This window comes from Melanaphis sacchari, unplaced genomic scaffold (assembly GCF_002803265.2).
Source record: "Melanaphis sacchari strain LSU unplaced genomic scaffold, SCAv2.0 Contig19_pilon_pilon, whole genome shotgun sequence".
Lineage (NCBI taxonomy): Eukaryota > Metazoa > Arthropoda > Insecta > Hemiptera > Aphididae > Melanaphis > Melanaphis sacchari.
Genome location: NW_020270975.1, coordinates 1482494 through 1506979, shown reverse-complemented (window position 1 = coordinate 1506979; position 24486 = coordinate 1482494). Strand labels below are relative to the sequence as shown.

Sequence of the window (24486 nt, the reverse complement as noted above, 5' to 3'; positions counted from 1 at the left end):
AAAGCTAATTGTTGAGAATGTATAGGTGTCATCATAGCATCAAATTGATTTCATCTATAAAATTTAATCCACTTATACAAATGCAGATTATTATTAGTCTAGCGCACATATACAAGCATACGTGATTTAAATTTAATATGTGTAATATCTTCTGATGATATCGTCCTGCCCTGTTTATCGTCAATTAACTTCAAGTCCTAAGGTTATGTTATTTTGTCTCAGACCAGCTACGTGACGCATAATATGGTGTTAAGCGTTGAGAGATATTGTCGTTTAGGTCTCAACTCTCATATTTTCAACGATGGTTCCGACAAGTGTCCGCGATAACGATTGATAACATAATATTTGATTGGAAGAGGCAATTGAAACGTAAAACAAAAAACATCGAATAGTGTTCATCGCCGACACTCGAGTAGACGTTTTCAAATACGGTCTACAGTCGCAAGACCGCGGGCAGATTCGTGCAATTCGACTGGGAAGAAAAATGTCCAAAAGTATTTTGATCGTCCTGGCGGCGGTGATGGCAGTCACCGTCCACGAATCTTCAGCGGTGATGAGCGAAGCGACGTTTATTATCGAGTCGGTGAACGGAGATCCAGACAGCACGTGGAGGGTATGTATTGCAATACTACAGCCATTGAGTTCAAGTTAAGTAATTTCATCGTTGTGCAAATTATACACGTGAATGTATGATAATATTGTACACAGCTATATACTGTAATATAATATATTTTTCATCTGCAAATTATAATAATATATTCTTAAAAACGCAATTATTGTACGTGATTATTGAAAGTGAGAATGTAAGAAGAACTATCAAATGTGCTTTTCATTTTTTACGTTATATATCCAATGACATTTATGAAAAGACAAATCGAGATTGAGAATTGCATAAAATAGTGTTATGATTTCATATGATTATAGTTTTATGAATTTAGTTATTTATAAATACAGCAATACATTAGAGTTTGCGTGACGTTTATAAATAAAAAAACGGTTTTTATTTTGACAACTTTAATAATAGATTTCTATATAGTCTACTTATATAAAAGTCGATAAATGGTCGATACGAGAAAACACTTAATATTAATCCATGACAAGACCCAGTAGCTTCTCGTGTGTCGATTGAACGTAGACGATTTTTCTCATATACTTAAAGTTTTCACTCCAACTTTGTAAGATCGGTAACCTCGAGTTATGTTTTTTTCCACAGTTATAAAAAATGTGTTGACGTTACATTCTGTTGTAAGTCGTTTGTAAAAAATGATGCCGATTTGTAACCTATTGGACAAAGTCTTGAATGTACGTGTAAGCTACACAACAATATATTAATACGCAAACACAACATGCTTAAAAAGGTTCTTAAATTAACTAATAATGTTGTGTCTATTAAATAATTGGGCTATCTCGGTCGAATTTATACATGGCCGGTTTACAGTTATTAATAAATTATTAGTTATGTCTGAGGGGCGTATAACATTCGATAAGCTACTGTATTATTATGATTTCCTTATTTTACATAATATATGCCTAGGTATTAAAATATATTTAATTAATACAGATAAATCTATTGAGTATTGACACTAGCACGTATAGTGTATACTGTATACATTACAATTTCTAATATATAATTTTCGGAAAAAATAAAATCAAACATTTTCGCCGTATTTTATTGATCGTTCCTTTGCATAATGTTTTAATGATCTTTTTTTATTGCGAGTTGTTAATACATATCAAATATCACCTTCTTGCAGAAATCACAACAATGGTCAAGGTGCCTAACATTTAATAATAAATATGCAACGAGACATCATTTTGATTTTAAATTTTATATTATAAAAATAATGTGTGTACATACTATATAGGTTAGTTTCTTTAAATGTATAAAATTAAAACTCAAGTCTCAACATATACTTTAACTAAAAGTATGTAGCTAAAATTGACTTATCGATTTCGGTTTAAATGACGATGAAAATAATTTTAAAAATAACGGTTTTCAATTTAGTTTCGACCGGTTTTTTACGGTCGTGTTTCAGGCCAGCGACACAAACGTTATTCCAGGAGACGGAGATAATTTCGAACAGTTGATGGGTGTATTACCCAGGGATGGAAATGCGTTCAGATTCGCTCCGATCAAAACAAGTGCCGAGAGAGACTCCAACGAAGCCCTCCCCGAGAATTTCGATGCCAGAAAGCGATGGCCCGAGTGCTCGTCCTTGTTGAGTTCGATCAAAGACCAATCTAACTGTGGATCGTGTTGGGTGAGTATAATATATTATGAAATTAAATATAATAAAGTATAATAAGTACATACAATTCATACATAGTATATGACTTACCATAATACGTACCTCATATTATGTACCTAATACAAAAACAATTAACATTTTCAAAATGTATTTATATTTTTTTTTATTTTTCAATCTGAAATAGAATTACACTTTTCTAAATATTATGGTGTATCGAATATATCAAATATCAATAGAATGATAAATTATATATATATATTTATATATATTTAGATTATGAGCAAATTATCATTGCATTCATGTATTGATTTTACAATGACGTGTTTAGTTTTATGTATACGTATACACGAATAATTCAACGTTGAAGATGGTTTCTGGTAGAAAATTGAATCTAATCGATACTTTTGGAAAGTCAAAATTTATCAAAATAATCAGAAAAAAAAATATAAACAAACTGCAGGAGGTTTTAAAAAAATCAGAATTTGACAAAATCGATTTTGAATTTTAGATACATCTCAAAAATCGTAAATGCTTCAAAATGGTCACCAACATTTTAAATTTATTTTGATAAGTTTTAAGCTGATAGATACATGATACTTTCAATTTTTTTACCCTTGATAAAAAAAATCTCACTTGATCAAAAAACTTTAAAATTTAATAGAAAATTCCTCATAAGTTGTTTTTAGAGTTATTTAAAAACATTAAAGATATTTAGGTGCAATTTTTTTTTATAAGCATCTGAACTTAAAATGTTTCCAAAATTGGTCTTAATTACGAAAATTCATAGTTTTTTTTTGTGATTAAATACTTAAAAATATTCAAATTTCGTAGCTCAAGATTAAAATTTAGTTAGCTAAAAAAATATACAAATAGGAATACAGGGTTGTCTTTTATATACATTTTGAACTTAAACTTTGACAAAATTATAATATAATATTATTTAAACCAAAAAGTTAACGGTTTTAACTGTTTTGTAGTAATTTAAAAAATATTATTTATGGGTACTTGAAACTTTTAACTTATATTATTATATTTCATGTATACAATGCAATTTTCAAATGCAATGTTTTTTGTAAAAAACAATTTAACCTACAACCAGTAGTAAAACAATATTTTGATAGTAATATGAATATATATCTATGTTGATCATCTTCGCTCAAAATCGTTTTTGGTATGTAATAATTTATCATTGAGTGGCTTGGCGTGGCGCGTTGGCTGCTTTCAGTTGCGGAAGGCAACTGAGAGTAAGTAACGGCCACAGCTACTAGCTACCGGATGGATGACCACTCGGGATCATAGTGGTTAAAAACCTTGCCACACTTACACGTGTTTGCTATCAACCGTAACAATCGTAAAAATACAACCTACCATACCAACCTTACCCCCTACCACAGTTCATAACCCCTACAAACAGCTAATGGCCCTAGTTGCCGGGCTTAAGTTCAATAAAAAAAAATTTATCATTGAATTTAAATTCAAAACATCCATTATTAGTGGCCAACTCAATGACAAAATGCACTCGAAATATATTGTACGGAGAAGTGGTTACCTGTTTTCCCCCTTTTTATTTATGATTTAAAAATTAGATAATATGACTAAAATAACAAGTGAACATAATATAATATAATACACCGTCAAAATTTAAAGTGTAGCATTCTACTTATCGGTTTATATTGTCTGACATTTATGGGCGTTCTATGTTAAAATATACTTCCCCTGCACATAATTATGTAATGTGTGTTTTATGAATCAGTGCCAGGAAACAACCAGTGTGGCTTATAAACAGAGATGGAATGCAAGGTAAATAGTCCGGTAGTCTACAACGATAAACATACCAAATCCATTTTTTCTGCCCTTTTTATTTATTGATTTTACAAGAATTTTTTTTTATAAGTACTTATTATTTTAGATAGTACTTACCTAAATTTAACATAATTATATGTAATATATCCATACGTCAGTAGAACCTTTGAAAATATACTTAATATTTTATTGTGGTTATAGCAGTGATTAAACCGTGTACCTACATACAATTTAAGTTATTAATATTAATCGTTATAAACAAAATAAGACTTATATGAACAAGAATTAACTTTTTTTAACTAGAAGTTAATAGTTGTAAAATAATTGATACTATAGTATATATTGATATATAAAGTAATTACCAATATACTTCCAATATACTTGAATAAACAAATTGTTAACTGAAATAAATAAACATACTTTAAGTAAGCCATTTTTCATTTAATTTGAAATTCGCACTGGTCACTAGCACACATTTATATCGAACTTATTATCACATTACAATATTAACATTTATCTAGGATTAACTAAAATACTGATATTGAATGTATACTAATTGATTAGTTCATTATGTGACCGTATTATAATACACGCATATTATAAACTGTAAACTGTACATGGCTCACACACGAAATATTGTATTTATCCTCAAATTGGCACAATAATTTAAATTTTAAACCAATAATAATTTAAGCCGCGGCTTAAAACTGAATGGCGTTTAAAATAAATGCCTACCAAACAGTAATATCGTTAAATGTTCACTCTCCTTCTCCGCCCCACTATTTGACAATATTTGATTTTTTTTTTTTTCGTTATCAAAAATTTAATTTAACAAATATAAGTTTTTCAAACTTAAAATTATAAATGGATATTGATTTTATTTTTTTAAAAACTTAAAAATAGTTCACATTAAAAATGTTCTTTTACATAATATATATAATATTTTAAATTGTTAATATAAGTTTACTGTTGAATTTTGATTTTCTTTGGATTGCCTGTTGTGGTGCATAATATTGTATACAAATACAACCGTATAAAATAGATAAGGCTATTGAGTACTAGCTACTAAAAACTATCTAAATGGTATTATTATAAGTGGGTACATAATATTACAATATCGACGCAAGTACTTTAATTTGCAAGCCATTTAATCACTAACCTCGAATCCCATACTTCGAACGATATTTTCAACGATGCGATTAGTTATTAATTTAATAGTTTAAAGTGTTTTATTTAAAGTACCTATATATATGATGATTTGTGAGTAAAATCCATTTTTTTAAATTTAAAACATTTTTAATTATAGTTGTTACGAATACCTTTATTAAGTAATCTTAATTTTTTATATCTTATTTTTAAGCTTATGCTTATATCCAATCGAGACGTTCATAATAAACCATGTGAATTTAAATCTTGAGAATACATTTCTAAGTATCAAAAAACTGAAAGCATAACGTTTCGATTGATTTATAAAATAAAAATGGTTATTTATGTTTATTATTTACTATAAAATTAGTTGATTGGAATAATAATGCAAAAAAATTGTAGGCCGTGTCTGCGGCTTCTGTGTTCAGCGACCGCCTTTGCATAGCCACTGAGGGCAAGGTGGCCAGAAACTTATCAGCCGAACAGTTGAACACTTGTTGTTATCGATGCGGTCACGGATGTGATGGCGGGTCGCCAGAATCAGCGTGGTATTTCTTCAGGCGGCACGGCATCGTCACGGGCGGGGATTACGATTCCAAAGAAGTGAGCCGAAAAATAAGTATAATAATACAAACACACACACACACACACACACACACACACACGATGTTTGAATTATTGAGCGAGAATACGTTGAGATGGAGCCTATGCTATTTTTAAAAATATTTTAGCCTGACCTAATTACTCATCCTAATCAAAAACAACGTTCAAAAACATATGCACATTTTTTTTTACACTTTTGCATCTCCCTTTTAAGCATTTTTCCAATTCAAGCATTGTAACACACACAAATGGTAGATTATAATACTTTTGATGTAGTACATCGGGGAGGGACGTACGATAAACTAGTATAACTAACCCTGTACGCTGTCAACGTGACTATGTACAAACACCCTATGTACTCGTAATTGATTACTAGTGTACGACTTAGAAGTAATACTTTAATAAATTATTTCTATTGCTTATGATTTTACAAATGATTAACATTTATTTCAAGTACCCAATCGCCATTGATTGCAAGTACTTACCGTTTATTAAAATACACGTATGTATTTAATATTTTAATGTAACATTATTGCTATATTTTCCGCCCCAAGGGTTGTCAACCATACAGTATTTATCCGTGTGGAAAAGGAAGGAATACTTGCATAGACGTCGATCCTGATACACCCGATTGTTCGATAAAAACGTGCACAAACTCGAATTACACGAAAAACTACAGAGCTGATTTGCATTATGGTAGGTACTGCAGTTTATTAGACATATTATTATTATACTTAATTATTGTCGCTGGACATGATATGAACCATAATAGGTCTATTGACCGTATTGTACCTTTTAACATTATCATTATTACTATTATTATTATAAAATAATCAACTTATATAGGTTTTGTCCATTAATTCATTCATAAAACACGTTTTCAGTTGATACCGTGTATTCGTTAAAATCCGAAGAAGACATCATGACCGATATATACAAATACGGTCCCGTTCAAGCAGCTTTTTATGTGTACACAGATTTTATGTACTACAAAACCGGTAAGTTTTCAACTATAAGTTACGGTCAATGTCGGTGATTTTTTGGTGATTCAAGTAATGCCGGCCACCGTGGCAATCACTATAATCACTGTATATATGAGTAATTGACTGTTAAGTTTATTCAACGTCGTCGCAAGAATTTTTTAAGCTGGCTATCGATTTATTGGTCATATTTACGTGCTAATTTCGAAAACATTGAGCAGATATGTGCTAAATATTTGCATAAGAAAAAATTTGGAATTCAAAGCACTTCGTACTACTGTGATATGGTAGAAGACACGTAGGTGTGACGTGTCTACAATTATTCACATTGAATTTGAAATTTTCCGCTTATAACCTTTTGCTTTTGAAACACGCAAGCTCGCAAAAGTCGGCGCGTGTATTCAAAATGCCGAATAGGTACTCAAACTTGTAGAAACTGAATTAAATAACATATTTTAAGAATATTATAGTAGGTAACTATGTATAACAGTAAAATGTGAAATAACAAAAAATTCGATTTAGTTGATTTGAGTTCGTACTAAATAAATTAAAAACTAATTAATAATATCGTCCGTTTTGTCTATCTGCGACGTAAATCATTGAGTGTGTCGTATTTCCGCAATTTCGCGGCCGATGTCCACGTCCGAATCTATCACGTTATCAATAACGACTAGTCTGAAAATATCTGATTACCGACATTGACGGTAACTATACATATATTACGCGTACCTATCATAAGTGATAAGTATAATAATAATATACTTATCATTATAACGCTGCAGTTATGTCGGTCTTGTTTTGATTCACGTGATGTATATTTTTTTCCTTGTTTCAAAGGAGTGTACAGTTACACGAGAGGTCAGATAGAAGGCGGTCACGCCATCAAGATTTTGGGCTGGGGCGTAGACAACGGCACTAAGTATTGGCTGTGTGCCAATTCGTGGAGCCGGTCGTGGGGCGAGAACGGACTGTTCAGGATACTCAGGGGAAACAACGAGTGTCACATCGAAGACCGTGTAATAGCCGGAATGCCAGAAGTGCCCAAACGATATGATTAACTGACGAAGTGAAAAATGCGCGTACAAAGATCGTCACCGTAATACTGCAGTATTGTAACAATGTTGTAGTAATATTATGACGACACGTAGATCATATTAGCGTTTTCTATTGACCCCGGTCATTCATTTATACTTGTATTTATAATTATTATTTACATAAATATTTTATTTATATTTCATTAGAACCGATTTTTTTTTTTTTTTTTTTTTTTTTTTATTGTAATCGGCTACGTGTTCAAACGTACGACACCGAGTAAAAAAATAAATTATTTGAATATTATATTATTTGATGATCCTAAATTGCGGTGTACAAATACACGATTATACATAATATAAACGTATGTTTTTTTCGTTTACCCGATTGTACTGCAGGTATGATGATAATAATATGCTATATTCCAGCTAAAATAGAGATCACTAAATAGCGGACGTAATGCTGTATCTGACCCACAAAAAAACCATTTATATCTTTAACATAGGGATTTTTAAAAAAGTTTTTATTTATGTTTTGATTTTGCCTATATTTTCTTATTTGGGAACATTATAATAATGTAGGTACATTGAATGTTGATTGCTCCCGAAATCTTCCTGAAGTCCTAAAGTGGACCTTCAAAAATAATAATCGGTGTTCTCTGTGTTTAAAATATTATTAATACTAGTAGGTACGCAGACAAATATTAATTAACAATGGTTATTATTATATATTTATTGCTGTTAGGTATTATATAATACTTGTAATATTTGTTTAGTTCTTGTATCGTGCACAATCGAACTACTTATTATTATTATTTTTTTTTTTTTTTTTGTCGATTAGATACGGTATTGTCATTAGCAAGAGCCACATATAAGACAATGACTGTTTTTCGTTTATGCGTAGATTTCAGCGTTACAGCAATGGCATTAGGTACAATGTATTATAATAGTGTGCATAATTTGCTGTGAATAATAATACTAGGTACTCATGTATCTTAATTCGTATTTTAGGCAGTATCTAATTAATTACCATGATTAATGACTTTGAATTAATATCATTTACATTGACATTATCATCACTTATATGTATATTATATTCATTAAACATAATATAGTTATTACTTATTAACTATATTATATCAGTATATATCATAAAATACACGTCTATCATATTTATAAATATTTAGTTTTAGATAACGTATTATATCATTATTGATTCATTAGATAGTTAATTTAAATATGATACGTTATTATTATTAATAACACGCTTTTTTTTTTTTTTAATCTATAAAATTGATGCTATAAAGTGTAAATTTGATTTCATATTTATGTCCCTGCTCACTAAAATCTTATAATTTTCATATTTCTCTTTATTATAATATGTATAAAATAATACGGGCACGATCTTGTCGGTATAGTTGAAGCCGTTCACAACAATAAGTAATATGAATATGAACAATGATTGAGTATTGACAATATTAAGCAATCATATGAATGCAATGAATTAACTAAAAACAAAATATAGGTATACTTGTATCATAATTTATTTTCGTCAAAATTATATGTTATTTCTATACTTCAGTATACCTCATATACCTCCCTCCACCAGTACCCATAAAAATCAATAAATCTTGAATTAAATAGCTGTTTTTACCGATTGAACTTATAGTTACAATTATTAATAATAATATTTATTTTTTTTTTTAATAAATATAAAAATTTCATTTGTTGTATTAGATATTAAATTTATTTTGTAGATAATAAAATTATAAAACTATTGTAAAATTAAAAATTAAAGGAAATAATATGTTGAACGTTTATACTATTGCTTATTCTATGTAATTTATTTTAAATAACATATGTTTAAAAATTAATTGGTCAATTTAATATTGACGGTTGGAGTTGTTTAGTTCTTGTACCAAAGAATCTTGAATGCAAGATCCCAAAGATAGTTCCATGAAACGTTGGAGTTCATTTTCAAGGTTGGATACAAGTTCAGATTGGACGTGTCTCAAGTTGTAATGAAGACCTCGTATTTCTACGTTGGTGTAAGCCTTGTCATATGACTGTTGTTGTTGCTGGTTGTGCACGGACTTGTCGATGTGAACTTTGATGTTTACTTTCTCGATGGTGAATTTGATTGGATCTGTGGTCATGCTCTTGCCAGCCGACACGACGTTCATAGCCGAAGTCCATTCCAGGTTGTTGATGGCAAAGTCGTAACGCATCCTGTAGGAGTCTTGGGATTTGCGTTGGAAAGACACAGAGTTCAATAAATGTTCGGCTGCCCGTTTCAGTTCTTCGGAGTTCTTGAAACCGATGTTAGACATTTCCATGCTGACTTGGTCCTCCTGCCATCTCAAGTCGAACAGCTTGTTGGTGTACTTACTAGCCATGTTCATTTCAATTGGCTTACGGATTTCGTTTTTAATATGGACGAGTGCGCCTTTGTTGGCGGACTTCTTAACTTCGTTGGACACGGCGTTGGCCAACACTCCCAAAAATTTTTGTTCCAGAGCCGGGCTTAACACCTGCGTTTCAGAACCGTCGTGTGTCATGACGTTGGCGTCGGCGTATTGGAATTTAGCTGCCTTGATCACGGCGTGTTTGTCATCGTAGAATCCGGTCGACAAGTTGCTGAGCACGTTGTTCATGACGATCGTGTAGTAACCCGAATGAGCGTGGGGGATGTTGGACTTGAACGATCCGACGGTTTTGATATCGTTGAATTGGTACTGGGCAAACACAGTATCTTTTTCAGGGTTCAGGTACATGTATTCCAAATCACCGCTGTCAAGGTTTTTCATGGTTGAGTTGAAAAACGACACATAATTGTGTTTTGGGAATTTGACGTAGTTTTGGTTGATGGTGAGCGCTGCATCTAGGAAATCTGCACTGTCGGCGATATTTTGTTCAACGGCAATTTTCTGAATAGTAGCGATTTTCTCGATCATTGCCTTGGCGAGCCCTTCGGGCTGGCTGACAGCCGTGAACTGGTTTTGGCTTCTGTGCTGCTGTTGTTGACTCGACTCTTGGCTGGAACCGAAGTGTGTTTCATCGTTTTGATTGTTCTGTCGTGAACGGTCGGCAAAAGTAGATTCTGATTCATAGTTATTTAGGACGTAGTTGAATTTGTTGTTGTTTTGATATTCATTTAAGGTCGGTTCTGCAGACTCATCGCTGGAATCTCCTTGTTGGAAACGGACCCACTGGTTGTCTAAAAATAACGATTGTATTTAAAGTCTAAGCATTTTAATTTAAAGTGTGTGGCGCGTCTATTAGTTTAAAGTGTTTGGAGAGTAGTATTTGAAAAGGGGATGGCCGTTTTTGACTAAAATCGTACCCTTCCCTTTTTAGCCGATTCATTTTTCGACTAAAACAAAATTTTATATAATATAATATGTAAAAAATAAAATAATTGGTATATGTATAATTCTTGTAAAATTAGGGCAATTATATAATTATATAATTTCAAAAATAATTTAAAGTGTTAAGTGTATAAAATGTTGTAAAACAAAATGTAGAAAATGATTTAAAATATAAGAATATCAATATATTGACATTATTTTTATTTTAATATGTCGCAGTATGTAATTTGTATAATATTAAATAAAAAAAAATAAAATTTAAATCACATAAGTAGGTTTGTGACATATAAAAAAATAAAAAAATAATGTTAATTTATATAGATATTCTTATATTTTAAATAATTTTCTATATTTTATTTTACAACATTTTATGCAACTTATACTTTTAATCATTTTCAAAATTATATAATTATACGATTGTCCTGATTTTTACATGTATTACATAAAATTTTGTTTTGGCCGAAAAGGGAGGAGTACGATTTTGGTTAAAAAGTGAATCGGCCGAAAAGTGAAAGGTACGTTTTTGAACGAAAACGGTCTCACCCTTTGAAAAATGTGTATACTTAGTACTTACTGTTTTCATTCTGGTTTTGATTGTCATAGACGTTTCGGGCGGTGACTTCGAAGACCACACCGGCCAAAAGAACCGACGCAATAACTAAAGCAGACTTCATGTTTGACGACTTTGATGATCGACTAACACAAATGGTGCCTCATTGATATGGTCAGCTGATATTTATATGCCTCTGTCGTTCAAAAGGCAGGCATCAGCAAATTTTGTATCTCAAACGGAGTATTGGGGGGCAGCGGAAATCTATACGATTATTATTGTTATTATAGTTTTGGACATTTGTTACGAGTTAACAACCTAAATAATTGTAACTAACAGTAGTCAACTGTAGTTAGTTTTCAGTTTTTTTTTTTTTTTTTTTTTTACCTTTTTAAATACGTCATGACCAATAAAATGGTGTTATTTTATGCATTTCTGATTAAATATCTAATTAATACACCGTGTATTATAATAATTGAGTTTTTATGAATTTTGATATACCTATGTTTACGTATAAATATCCTTGAATTTATAAATATTTAAATCAAATTTATAGCAATATATTTATGTATGATAATAAAAATGTACTGAATTCACAAAAATATTATTTTATTAAAAGTGCTTAGTACTATTAAAAAAAAATAAAGAACTTGGTGGGAAACAATTAGCAACTAGCGTGCTATACAGTAGGAGGCGATTTTAGGTATTAATATCTCGTCATTGATAAATAGGTCACTAAAATGAATGTGTTAAATTTTAATTTAATGATGAAAAATTTCATATGAAAAAGCCTGCCTATAATCATATAAATATATTACTATTAATATTATTAAATTAATATATTTTACTTGAAATGATAAAAGCTTAAAGTAAGCAATAACATAAAATGAATCTAAATATTTTGAAAATGTCATTGAATATAGGTATACAATATAGTAATTTACGTAAAAATTTCTAATCTCTATAGAAAATATTTTTGAATTTTAACAAATTAATTAAAATTTGTATTCTCTGTTTAAATATCAAACATTGATAAGATCAAAAACTGGTTTTGTGTAAAATTTGACATTTTTCCTTAGATTTTTTTTCAGTTATTTCAAGCTTTTTATAATTATTCTAATCTAAAATATATAATAAATAGCGATTATATTATAGAATAAATGTTTACTATAATAATTGGATAGGTAAGTTTTCACTTTTTACTTAAATAATATAGCACTACACTTTATTGATGTACTATAATTATAATATAACGAGAACGTATTTTTTACTCGGAATGTATATGTAAATTTGTGTGAATTGTCCGAGAAACATAAAATCGTATAACACATACAATTTAAACTTAAATTAATATGATTTTTAGATTATCAGTTGAGTAAAAACCCTAAAAGTCTATAAAATTAAAAAAAAAAATGTTATTAAAAATGCATATTTTACTTTAAAAATCCTAGATTCACTCTAAACCCTTTTTAAAATGCAATGCATTATTAAATTTCTTAAAGCATATTAAATTAAACGCAACTACATTAAGCTATTTTAATATTGTATTGAATGTCTATACTTAACCATATTATTTAATGAAAATATTCTAAACATAATTTATTATTCTGTATAAAATCATCGCACTTATTTATTGTATTTTGCCATTTTTATAATTAGTTTATTTTATTTTTTTTTTCAAATTTTAGACTGATGAGTAATTTATGAGTTTTTCATTTCCATATATACTCATTTAAAAATATTTCATTAAATTTATAAATTTTCTCATAATATTTGAATTAAATTATCATATTTCATTGTTAATTTTGTAATTTTTAATTAATATCATAGTGATAATTTATGTGATAAAATAATAAGCATTTATAAATTGTATTATAAAATGTTCTAAATTACATGAGTAAATTTTGTCATAAATAATAATACAATATATTATGTTTTTGAAAGACGCGTACTAAAAATTCTAAACGCGATTTTCAAACACTTAACGTCTTTAAAATATCCACTAAGTCAATTAAACACTGTAATATCTGTATTATAATTTTTAATAAAATTTTAATTTGTATAGAAATAAACCTATTTCATATAGAACGTATTAAATGTTAGTTAAATAATATTAAACGTATAAGTAATCGAGCGTTTAATCTGTTTAGGGTTAGAAATTTTACAAAAAAAAAAAAGACTGATCTATTTATTATTATTATTTATTTTTTCGCTAGTTTATTTTTCTACTTATGCTTGTAAGCCGGATATTATCGTTCGCGGGGAAAAAAAAGTCGCAAACAAAAAAATAAAAAATACCAACGCATTAAAAACTTTGTAAACATTTTTTTTCTTGCAGATAATCATTTAACGCGTGTAATTTATTATATTTCGGTTATTACAAAACATATGAAACTCGTTCTGATTAACTAATAGGTACTGTAATATGAACGCGTTTCAGTTTTTGATGTAGCAATATTTTTTACCAATTACGTTTTAGTATTTATTTTTAATCACTTATTTAATTAAAAAAAAAAACATCGTTTTTGACAAAAAATACATTATTCAAGATCATTAATATTTCTTAGTAATTGTATGTCAGTACGCAGTTAATGATTAGAATTTTAAAATAACACATAGGTCATAGACAATATTTTATTGAGCACTCATCGCGATGTAATCAATAATTATAATTTTAAATCACAAGTCGTTGCATTCTGAGAAGGACCATAATATACTCGAGTGTTTAACTATAGCTATACCTGGTAATAATTCGTTTAGCAGCACGTGTATGCCTAGAAAAAAATAAAACTTTGATCAAAGATTTCGAAAGATAACTATAAATCAACGATCAAACAAAATGTTATTTTATCATTTTTCAATATTCAACATATGCAATTAATAAAAAGAATATTGCTGTAATATTAAATAAATGTATCATTATATTATATTGCAATTAGTTCATTGACGTTTTTAGCTTCTTGGAAATAATTGTATTACCGACAATCTATAGGTATACAGTGAAACTTTTATATAGCGAAGATTCATGGGGAATTAAAAAATATCCACTATAGGGAGTTATCCACTACTGAGAAAATCTTTACATGGATATTTGCGATAAATCACTAAATGTCCACTGTAGAGAGACGCTATAAAGAATTAGTTATACATATACATATTACATATATATATATACATTTAAATTGATATACATTGCAATATTTATTTATTATTATTAAATTTATAATATTTTACTATATAATATATAAAAATATAAAGTGTTTATAAAAATGTTAACGTAGGTACGTAGCATACAACTGATAATCGAACACATAACCGAACCATTTGTAATTTTTCGAATAGGAAAACCTTTAAGATAAGATAAAATATGAGCGAAATGTATTAAAGATAAATAAAGTATTTTTATTATTTAAATATATTTGATCTGTACATGTATTGTGTCCATTTATGAGAGGTAATTTTTAATTTTAGAACTATTTTTTAGTGTCCACGTTCATTATTAGAAGTGTCTATTATTAATAGTTTATAACTCCTATTATGTGGATGCACTTTTGCTGGGAATTTTAAAGTGTCCAGCATTGGGAAGGGTACACTATTGAGAAATGTCCATTAATAAAAGTTTCACTGTAATATAATATTTACTGTATAGTCTATATTATAAAATATTGTAAATGTATTCCAATTAGCTCGAGTTATTCGAAAAAATCAAAATGGTTTGTTCGGAACGTGTTGTGTATATACATATATAAGTATAAAGTATAAATTATGTTGTAGATTTTAAAGTTTTTTTTTTTTTTACATTTTTCAAAATATTTGCATAGTATTCTCAACTGAAATCTGCTGGAAATGCCAAAAAGTGCCATGCGTACGCCGAATATAGTACGTCATCAGTACTCGATTTCCGATCGATAGACCACGGGTTATACGAAATTTTACAGCGTTCTCCCTGCAAACACGGCTATCACAGATAATAATACACTAGCACACATAATCCTTCTAAAACTATATAATACGAGTATAGCTTTTTTTTCCCGCCACGAGTTTTAGACTAAGCGTGCTAGTGAAGTTTCAAAGTTATATATTATTAATATAATTTAATTATACGTTTCACCCGATGGAAGTATACAAAAATTTAAAACCTTTGTATTTTTGTTTTTTTTAATCATCGAAAATAATATTTATGTATATGATATAAATATGTTAAATGAAACATAAATTTAACACCTACACAATCGTGACGATTTGAGTTTTCATTGAATTAAAACAATTTTAGTTCTAATTTATTTATTCTCGAGTTGTTAGTGTACACGTTATGTTCAATTCGTGACAGTATGATAAAGTAGAAAAAAAAATCGTAAAATCAAACCAAAACAAAACAAAATTAAAAATCAGCTTTCCCGTCACAGACAGCACTATATAAATTGTTTTTAAAAACACTAACACTGTTTTGGTTTGATTTCGATATTAATACCATCGCGTTTTGTTACGATACATTAAATTTTGCTTTCCTATAGGCAAATAACGTAATTTTGATTATAAATTAAAATATTTTTTTTTTGCCCATTAATATTTTTGATCAAAAAAATACTATTTTAAAATATAAATATATTAAAAAAATTAAATAAGATAAAAACTTTAAATGTGTTGTTATTATTTAACAAAGAATATTTTTTCAACAAAAGTGTTTTTGTTTTGAAAAACTTTACAATGAACATCATTACAACAAGTGCAAAATTATGTTTTACAAAACATACCCTATAATATTTATATTTTTTATTTATACGAAGTGCGTCGTATGAAACGTCTATTTCTAAACTAACTTGCAGAATATACAGGTTGATTTACCTGCAAGCGTGCTTTATTGATTAATAATGCATTTATCCAAGTTCTGATTTTTAATTATATATATTTGTATAGATTATATTATTTTCAGTTTTTTAAACTATTTAAAGAATATTCTGCAATAATAAGAATTTATTTTATTGTAATGAAAATTAGCTGATATTTTTTAGTAGAAAAATTGTTAAATACATAATAATAGTTATTTAAATATTCAAACATTTAAATATAAATTCGAATGAGTAGCTTCGTAACGAAGTTGTTAGTATATACATTTCAGGTTATAAAATTAATAATCTTTACTAATGATTTTATACAAAATAAAAATAGATATAATACTTAGTCGAGCATTTATTATACTCAGATATTTAACACAATGTATTAATAATATTTATACTCATATTATTATACTATTCTCATAAATTATAGAATAGATATATTCTATAGTAATTGATATTATTAATTTTTATTTTTACTATTATATTTATTTTCTTTCATATTTTTTCAATCTTTATCATTATCATTTATTGTAATCTAATTATTATTCAACAATAAGATGTTGAGCATGTTTGGTGAATCACTCAGTATAGAATACGATCGAATAGATAATGATGCAAATCCATACTATTAATCCTAGTCAATTTAATCAATACAATAATTAATACATATTATATTTTGCCGTTTTGGTTATATTTAGATATTAACCGTGAGAGTATATCACATTAATAACATATAATATATACAAAGCGGCTAGGTCAAATTGTATTTTATCTCTTGGCCTTCTAGTCTTCTATGTAGTTTAAGCGGTATTATATTTATTATTAGCATTAGTAACTAATCATGATAAATATATAATATAAAATGTTAAACTTAAGGTAGGTACGCTTTTGAATTTTCTTAATATATATATAATATATATATATATAATATATATATATATATACTTTATACGAACAAAGTATACACTTTATACAATCTTTTGTAAATTAAGGAAACTTAAATTAATATAATTTGCAATACATAATATTAGAATATTGAAAGTTTAAAAACATTAATCGAGTTTTTATCTATATCTATTTTTATATACTGACAAATATTTCTAAAAAATACTACGATTTAAATTCATCTTAAAATTATAATAAATGCTTTACGAATATTATTGCAGAACATATTTGAGAATCACCATTATTATATGTTATGTTTAAACATCATGTAAGATATTTAAAAAAAATACGAATATCTTTTAAGAAAAATAATATGTTTTATCAAAACGATTTTAGTAACGTTCGCAATACTTTTTTGATTTATAAATAACTGTCTAGACTCGTTAATAATTCATTACTCAAATATTACACTTACATTATGTGTTTTTTGATAGTTTTGTTTATGCAAAACATTGAATATTAAAAATACTAAAGTTTTAATATTGTAAATTTATTTCACGAAATTAAAAATTCATTAAAACAGCTATCTTTAGTATGTTATTTTAATTGAATTAGTTTATTATATACTAGAAACTTTACTGTGTTGCAGGGGTTGAATACGGGGTACGTCATGCATGTTGCATTAAATAATTATTAAAATAATTGAATTATACAATACGATTTGATGATATGATGAAAAAAAATTAATAACTCTAATGTCGTTATGATGAGTAGCTGCCAGTTGATAAGGCCATAATAATATATTATGAAACGTAGTGATGACAGTGAAAAATGTTTAAGCCCCAGTAAAAATGATAATCATCGGTTTTCAAACTATGTATAAATTAAATATTGTGATAATTATATGACATTTATATGACGTAATATAATCATTTATTTATTTATACTAACAACAATGTAAAATTATAAATTTTTAAAATTGTTTTAAGATACGTATTATACATATAATAAGGTAATACTATTAAATTATATTCGAATAATTTTTTTTTTTGGTATCCTACGAAAATTTTTACAATGGATAAATTTATCCAAATAATATTATTAATGTCTGAAAAAATATCGTCTCGATATTTGAACATACATAGAACATTATGTAGTGCGTATATTTTAAATAAAATAATAAACACAAATACAGAAATCGTACTAATAGTGATTGGTTATAGTTATAGTTTTATAGATAATATAAAATTGTTAAAAATTTTAATAGAAAATATTATCCTTGAACCTTGAAATATAATAATATAATATTATGCTTATAGAACAATACAAATGTTTTGATCAATTTAAATGCACACCTACACAAGTAATACAATTATGAATTTGATAAAATATGAAAACAACATAAACAAAATAATTATTAATTAACTAAAAAAGGAAGAAAAATATGCATTTTTATCGACAAATATCAATAGATTAGGATTTATTTTATATTATTTATTTATTTTTGGCTCATAATTTATGATGTAGGGAGAAGAGGAAAAAAATAATTTTTTTCTAGTGATACGTGGAGGTACACAAATATGTATAGGTTGTCAAATAAATTGATTATCAATAATTAACTTTATAATAAAATTGTTTTATATTCACTCACTGTAAATAAGTTATTAAATGTTGCAATTTGTTTACACTATGAATTGGAATAGTCTGAAATAGGCTAAAAATCATTAATAGTAGATTATTTATAATTATTTTTTTTTTTTAAATTTAATTGTACATATCTAACGACTTATGAGTTATGACTACAGAAGGGCCACAGAAGACAAAAATCTTGATTATAAAGATTTGATAAATATTTTTTCTCTGGTCTCACTATTATTTATTATTTTAATCTTCCCGACACCAATATTGTAAATACTTGCCGATTCATGATTTAAATATTGAAATATTTACTAACTACATTTAATCAAACAGTTTTAATATAATTAAGTTATTTGTATTAGCTTAAAAATATTTTTTCCTAGTCTTAAAAAGAAGGTTAATTGAAACTTATTATTCAAAATTTTTATTTTCACCCCTTAGTTTTGTTTTTGTATTTTATACTTTGAAAAAAGTCAAATTTGATGGTATTATAATTTAGATTTAGAGTGGATATCATCAGTCTTAAAAATAAAGAGATGTGTGCTTTTTGAAGGTAAATTGAAAAACAGTTCTATGTATATGTATAATGTTGAATATGCGACAGAAATTCAAGGCAAGCCTGTTTTCAGAAATCTTTAGCTATTTTTACGCTTAGAATCATGATCAAAATAATTGTTTAATTTCTTTGAAAAAAAAGTTAACCAACAACGCAAAAGTCAATTGTACTCCAGTGTCAGAAATATTACTATTGCTAATTTTTATCGAGTCGTAAAATCAAATAATGGTACAAATTAAAATAATTTAATATAGATACTTTTAAAATTGCATTCATGGAAAGAGTGCTGGTCAAACATAAAAACAAAATTAGATTCAATACGACTAAAATAATTTTAATATTTTCTAAGTATATACGTATTGTACGGATAACATATACAGATGACAAAATGTTTGTCCACAAAATCGGTATAGACATCTCAATCAATAAGCAAAAAAGTAATGACTATGCATCGAGAAAAAAAAGTGTATGTTTAAAAAAAAAAAAATATTTATTTTAAACACGAAAAAAAAATACGACATTATAATTTCATTAGCTAGGTGTAATAGTTTAATGAACTCAACTTCAAAATATGTTTATATTTATTGTATTGTACAAAAATAAATATTATAAATAATACCTACGTAGAAAATTAAAAATTAAAAACAACGATTTAACATTTTAATATTTGATAAACAAAAATAAAAAAATAAATAAAAATATGATTACAGTTCAGTTGACATTTAATTTCAGCTGTGGCAAAAGATAAATTAAACATCGTGTATACGAATTCTATCTAGTACATTTTATAGACACGGATAAAAGGTCATTTTATAATGTATATATTCAAGCGACCCTTTAATATTTCATGTTTTATGTCAAGGACTGAAACGAAAATAGACGTGTATGGTTAGAGATACAAACATGAAAAAAAAAAAAAAATGTTTTTTGAATAAAAACTTACAATATTTACTTAATTCAACGGTCACTTTTTATAAGCACATATTTTCTTCAGAAATCTTTTCAGAAAGTAATTTTATTGATTTAAAATCAAAAAAAAAATAAATAAAATAACAATGTTTTTACAACTGTCTGTTAAAACAAATATAAAATTTCGTCTACTTACAGTATCTATTAATAATTTATGTTCAAAAGTACCGATTAAGATTGTATGATGTACATTTATAATTGACCACTGTGAAAAAATAGTAAAAACGTTAATAATAAGTCATTTTGTATAAATAACTTAATTATTAAATGTACCGTTCATAGGAATTTAATATGATATGTACAATTTTACACAATAACATCATTATCAACTACTTTATAATAAATATAAATTATTTATTTTATATAGGATGATTTGTGTTATGAAACCTTTTCAAATAAACTTTACACCACATTTAATGAATATTTTGTAGTAATACTGTTTAATTTTTTTAAATAAGAGTTAAAAAGCAATTTCTGAATTAATAAAATGGATCATTGTTTTTGAAAATGATTTTACAAAAATCTTAAACATATGCAGTAATTAATTAAGTATTAATTATACTCAGTAAGAGACAGTTTTTACAAATTAAAAAATATTAATGTATATTAATATTAAATAATATTATTTTCAAATCATCAATTTCATATTTTTATAGTTTAAACTATTTATCATAGTCCTTAGACCTACTATGATAGGTGCTAAATAATTCAAAAACTTAGAACTTAATTTAATTTAGATTTAGATAATTCAATATTAAAAAAAAAAAAAATCTGTTTAATAATTCACAAGGGAAAACGGTAGTTTTTATTAAAAAAAAAGAAATTGGTATTTTTATAGGATACTCCTAAATACAGTATAAAAAAATTAATTATTTAAGCATAATGTTCATATACAAATTACTCTAAATAATATAAATAACTTATTTTTATTATAAAACAGTTACTAATGATATTGTTACAATACATCAACATTAAAATAAATAATCAATTGTTTAGAACTTGCAGAAAAAAATATCTTAAAAATTAATCTATATGCCACAGCATACTTAATGAATGGTATAAGTGTTTTAAAACAATATAGTCTGTGATTTTAACTTTAAAATTACAAGAATCAGAATTTTAAAACATCTAGTACGTATTAAAAAAACGAAATGGGCGTTAGTTTACTTTGTAAATCACTTTTTATGTAAAAAATACTAAATTCATCAAATTTATAATTTTTAGGTCTTAGAGAACTAAAATTATTAGAGCAAGATTATTTAATACCTGTAATCATTATTATTTTCTTGATATATTAAAAAAAAAATAACATAAATTATAGTCATAGTCAAATATTATTAATATTAAGATATTATGGCAAATTTTTTTTTATTTTAAAGCAATATCTCTTTAAGATTTACCTTTAAAATAAATTTAGTTAAAGCGAAGTAAGTTGATGTGATATTTTAATCAAAAAACAGCTACTCAGAACACTTTTATTATTAAAATATCATTTTTAATACATTTTTAAAAATTCGTTAAACCATTAAGTTAAAACATCTATATTTTAAATATAATAAAATATTAACTTAATACGTTTAATAAAATAACAATAACATACGATTCACACATTTTTCTAATCCAAACGGTTACTTATAATCTTTGACCATATAATTCTCATAGTTAAAACAAAAAATATATTTTGATGAATAATATTAATACCCTTACGATTTTCATTATACAGACGAAAAACAAAGCGTATGTGAATCAGTGGATTTTAGTTCTTTGGTTAAATTAAATCATTTATCATCTACTGCTATAATAATTATTTGTAGTCTGTAGGTCAGTAGGGCAGACGACGCGGTGTCTATAGTAGACATCGGTATAGACACTTCAGCGGCTCATTCGTTACGAAAAAAATCAACAGCTTAGCAGTTATTAGCACCAAAAAAAAAATATATATATATATATTTGTGTTTAAAACAACATATATTTTTTACGGCTGATAAAACAAAAATTACATTATATTTCATCAGCTATAAGTTTAATGAACTCAGTTTCAAAATATATTAAGGCGTATGTGATGTTACTATAGTACTTAAAATATTATTGTTTTAGCTATAAATTATAATTTATATATTGATGTATCATATTATTAGGCAATGTTAGTTTGAGATTGGTATTATTTTTTATATAATCGAGTGTAACAAATGCTTTTTGGGATAAATTGGTTTTCGGTTTGAAATATCTTATAAATAAACGTTTATCGCTTTGTCGATTATTGGTTCAATAAAAATAATAACCCTGAGTTATATTTAATAGATGTAGCAAAATTTATAAAGGAAATCAATTCTTGAAAATGTTTTTATCTTTTGATGTCGAATGTCTAATTTCGTGCAATCACTGTGTAACACAAAATGGGATACTGCAGTTTTCTATTTATTACAATATAAACCGATGCGTTGCATTGTTCAATAATTAAATAATTGAATACACGCGCTCCAAGTGACCTGCGGACCTCTAATACAGTCAGACAACAAATTTATGCTAATCTAAACAATTCTCAAATTGAACGTATTATAAATTATGTATAGATAAAAATAAAAGCAATTCAAATGCAAATCGAAAATAGCAAGTACCTATTTGTAAATTATTAAATTACTTAATCTGTTGATTAATTTTGATTAATCGTCCAAAAACTATTACAACCAATACGATTATTTTATGTATTTAAGAATTATAAATACATTTTTAATAAATCCAAGTATGACAATTTAAATTTTATTAGGTCATGAGCATAATAGTTTTTACTAGGAATACATTATACTTTATAGGTAAAGCGTGTTCGTGGTTTATCCTAAATTTCGAATTTTGATGGTAAAATGAATATTTTCGTGTTTGTAGATATGTAAACTAAGTGTGACTATTTATTTTTTTTACTTGTTAGTAAAATTAGTAAGAAAAATTTACGAAAATATTAAATAAAAACATTCAATGAAAAAAAAAAATAAAAAAATAAAATTATTAATAAATGTATAATCTGATCTGCATTGCCTAGACTGTAAAAATTTGAAGTTGTCCATGTTATAACTTATAACTTAAACATAATTTAATGGATTATGTATATTTGGTATAACATTTAAAATTAATAAAAATGGAATTTGAACTTAATAATAAGTTAAAAAGAATATTTTAACCTATTTGTGAAAGTATCGGCTTAATTTTAGCACTTTAATAATAAGAAGTATATTTTTTATATTTTTTACGAATCTTAAAACTGATTTAAAATATTATATAAAATAATTTTAGAATAATATATTTGTAATTATTTATTACGTAATTTTTTTTAATCGTGCTTTGAATTAATAATTTATCGTGATAAATATATAAATCATACAATAAGTAGATTATATAATGTTATTCAACGACAGACTCAACCCCATTTTTTTTCAATCTGATTATTAGAATTTTAAATTCTATTTAAAGACTATGCTTTAAAATCAATCAAATATTTGTATTATTTAAGGAATTATTGTAATGATTAGCTTTTGTTTTTAAAATTAGAATCTTTATTTTGTTTTGTAAATTATTTATCTGATAATTTCTCTGAATTAGATGTATTTAAAACAAAATTCGAACGATCAGTTTATAGTTATTGAGTTATTTAACTATGTTTAATATGAGTGCAATAAAGATAATAGGTTCATGCTAATGTGTTTAGAATATATGGGAATTTTAGTTGTTCGAAAATTTTGATAATTAATATTAATATTAACATTAACATTTGTGATCTGTAAAAATGGTCATTGGCCAAAGTGTAGTAAATACTATATAAAATAATATATGTAATTTAAATTTTTGTAAAACTTTTTTTAAGGATTATTATTTATT

The 24486-nt window shown here is 26.4% G+C and overlaps 2 protein-coding genes across 2 annotated transcripts; one reads left to right on the top strand and one right to left on the bottom strand.

The window, feature by feature from the left end:
* The first annotated feature begins 365 nt into the window (after positions 1 to 365).
* On the top strand, positions 366 to 8189 carry LOC112593023 (cathepsin B-like cysteine proteinase 4). Its single transcript, XM_025337237.1, has 6 exons — positions 366 to 613; positions 2037 to 2261; positions 5601 to 5801; positions 6356 to 6497; positions 6686 to 6799; positions 7619 to 8189. Exons 1-6 carry the CDS (start codon positions 485 to 487, stop codon positions 7837 to 7839), a joined length of 1032 nt encoding a protein of 343 aa, XP_025193022.1. The 5' UTR covers positions 366 to 484; the 3' UTR covers positions 7840 to 8189.
* A 1444-nt stretch (positions 8190 to 9633) lies between these two features.
* Positions 9634 to 12071, bottom strand: LOC112592999. Its single transcript, XM_025337188.1, has 2 exons — positions 11755 to 12071; positions 9634 to 11029 (listed from the first exon to the last, which is right to left on the bottom strand). The coding sequence occupies exons 1-2, from the start codon at positions 11852 to 11854 to the stop codon at positions 9696 to 9698; spliced, it is 1434 nt and encodes a 477-aa protein (XP_025192973.1). The 5' UTR covers positions 11855 to 12071; the 3' UTR covers positions 9634 to 9695.
* Between the last annotated feature and the right edge of the window lie 12415 nt (positions 12072 to 24486).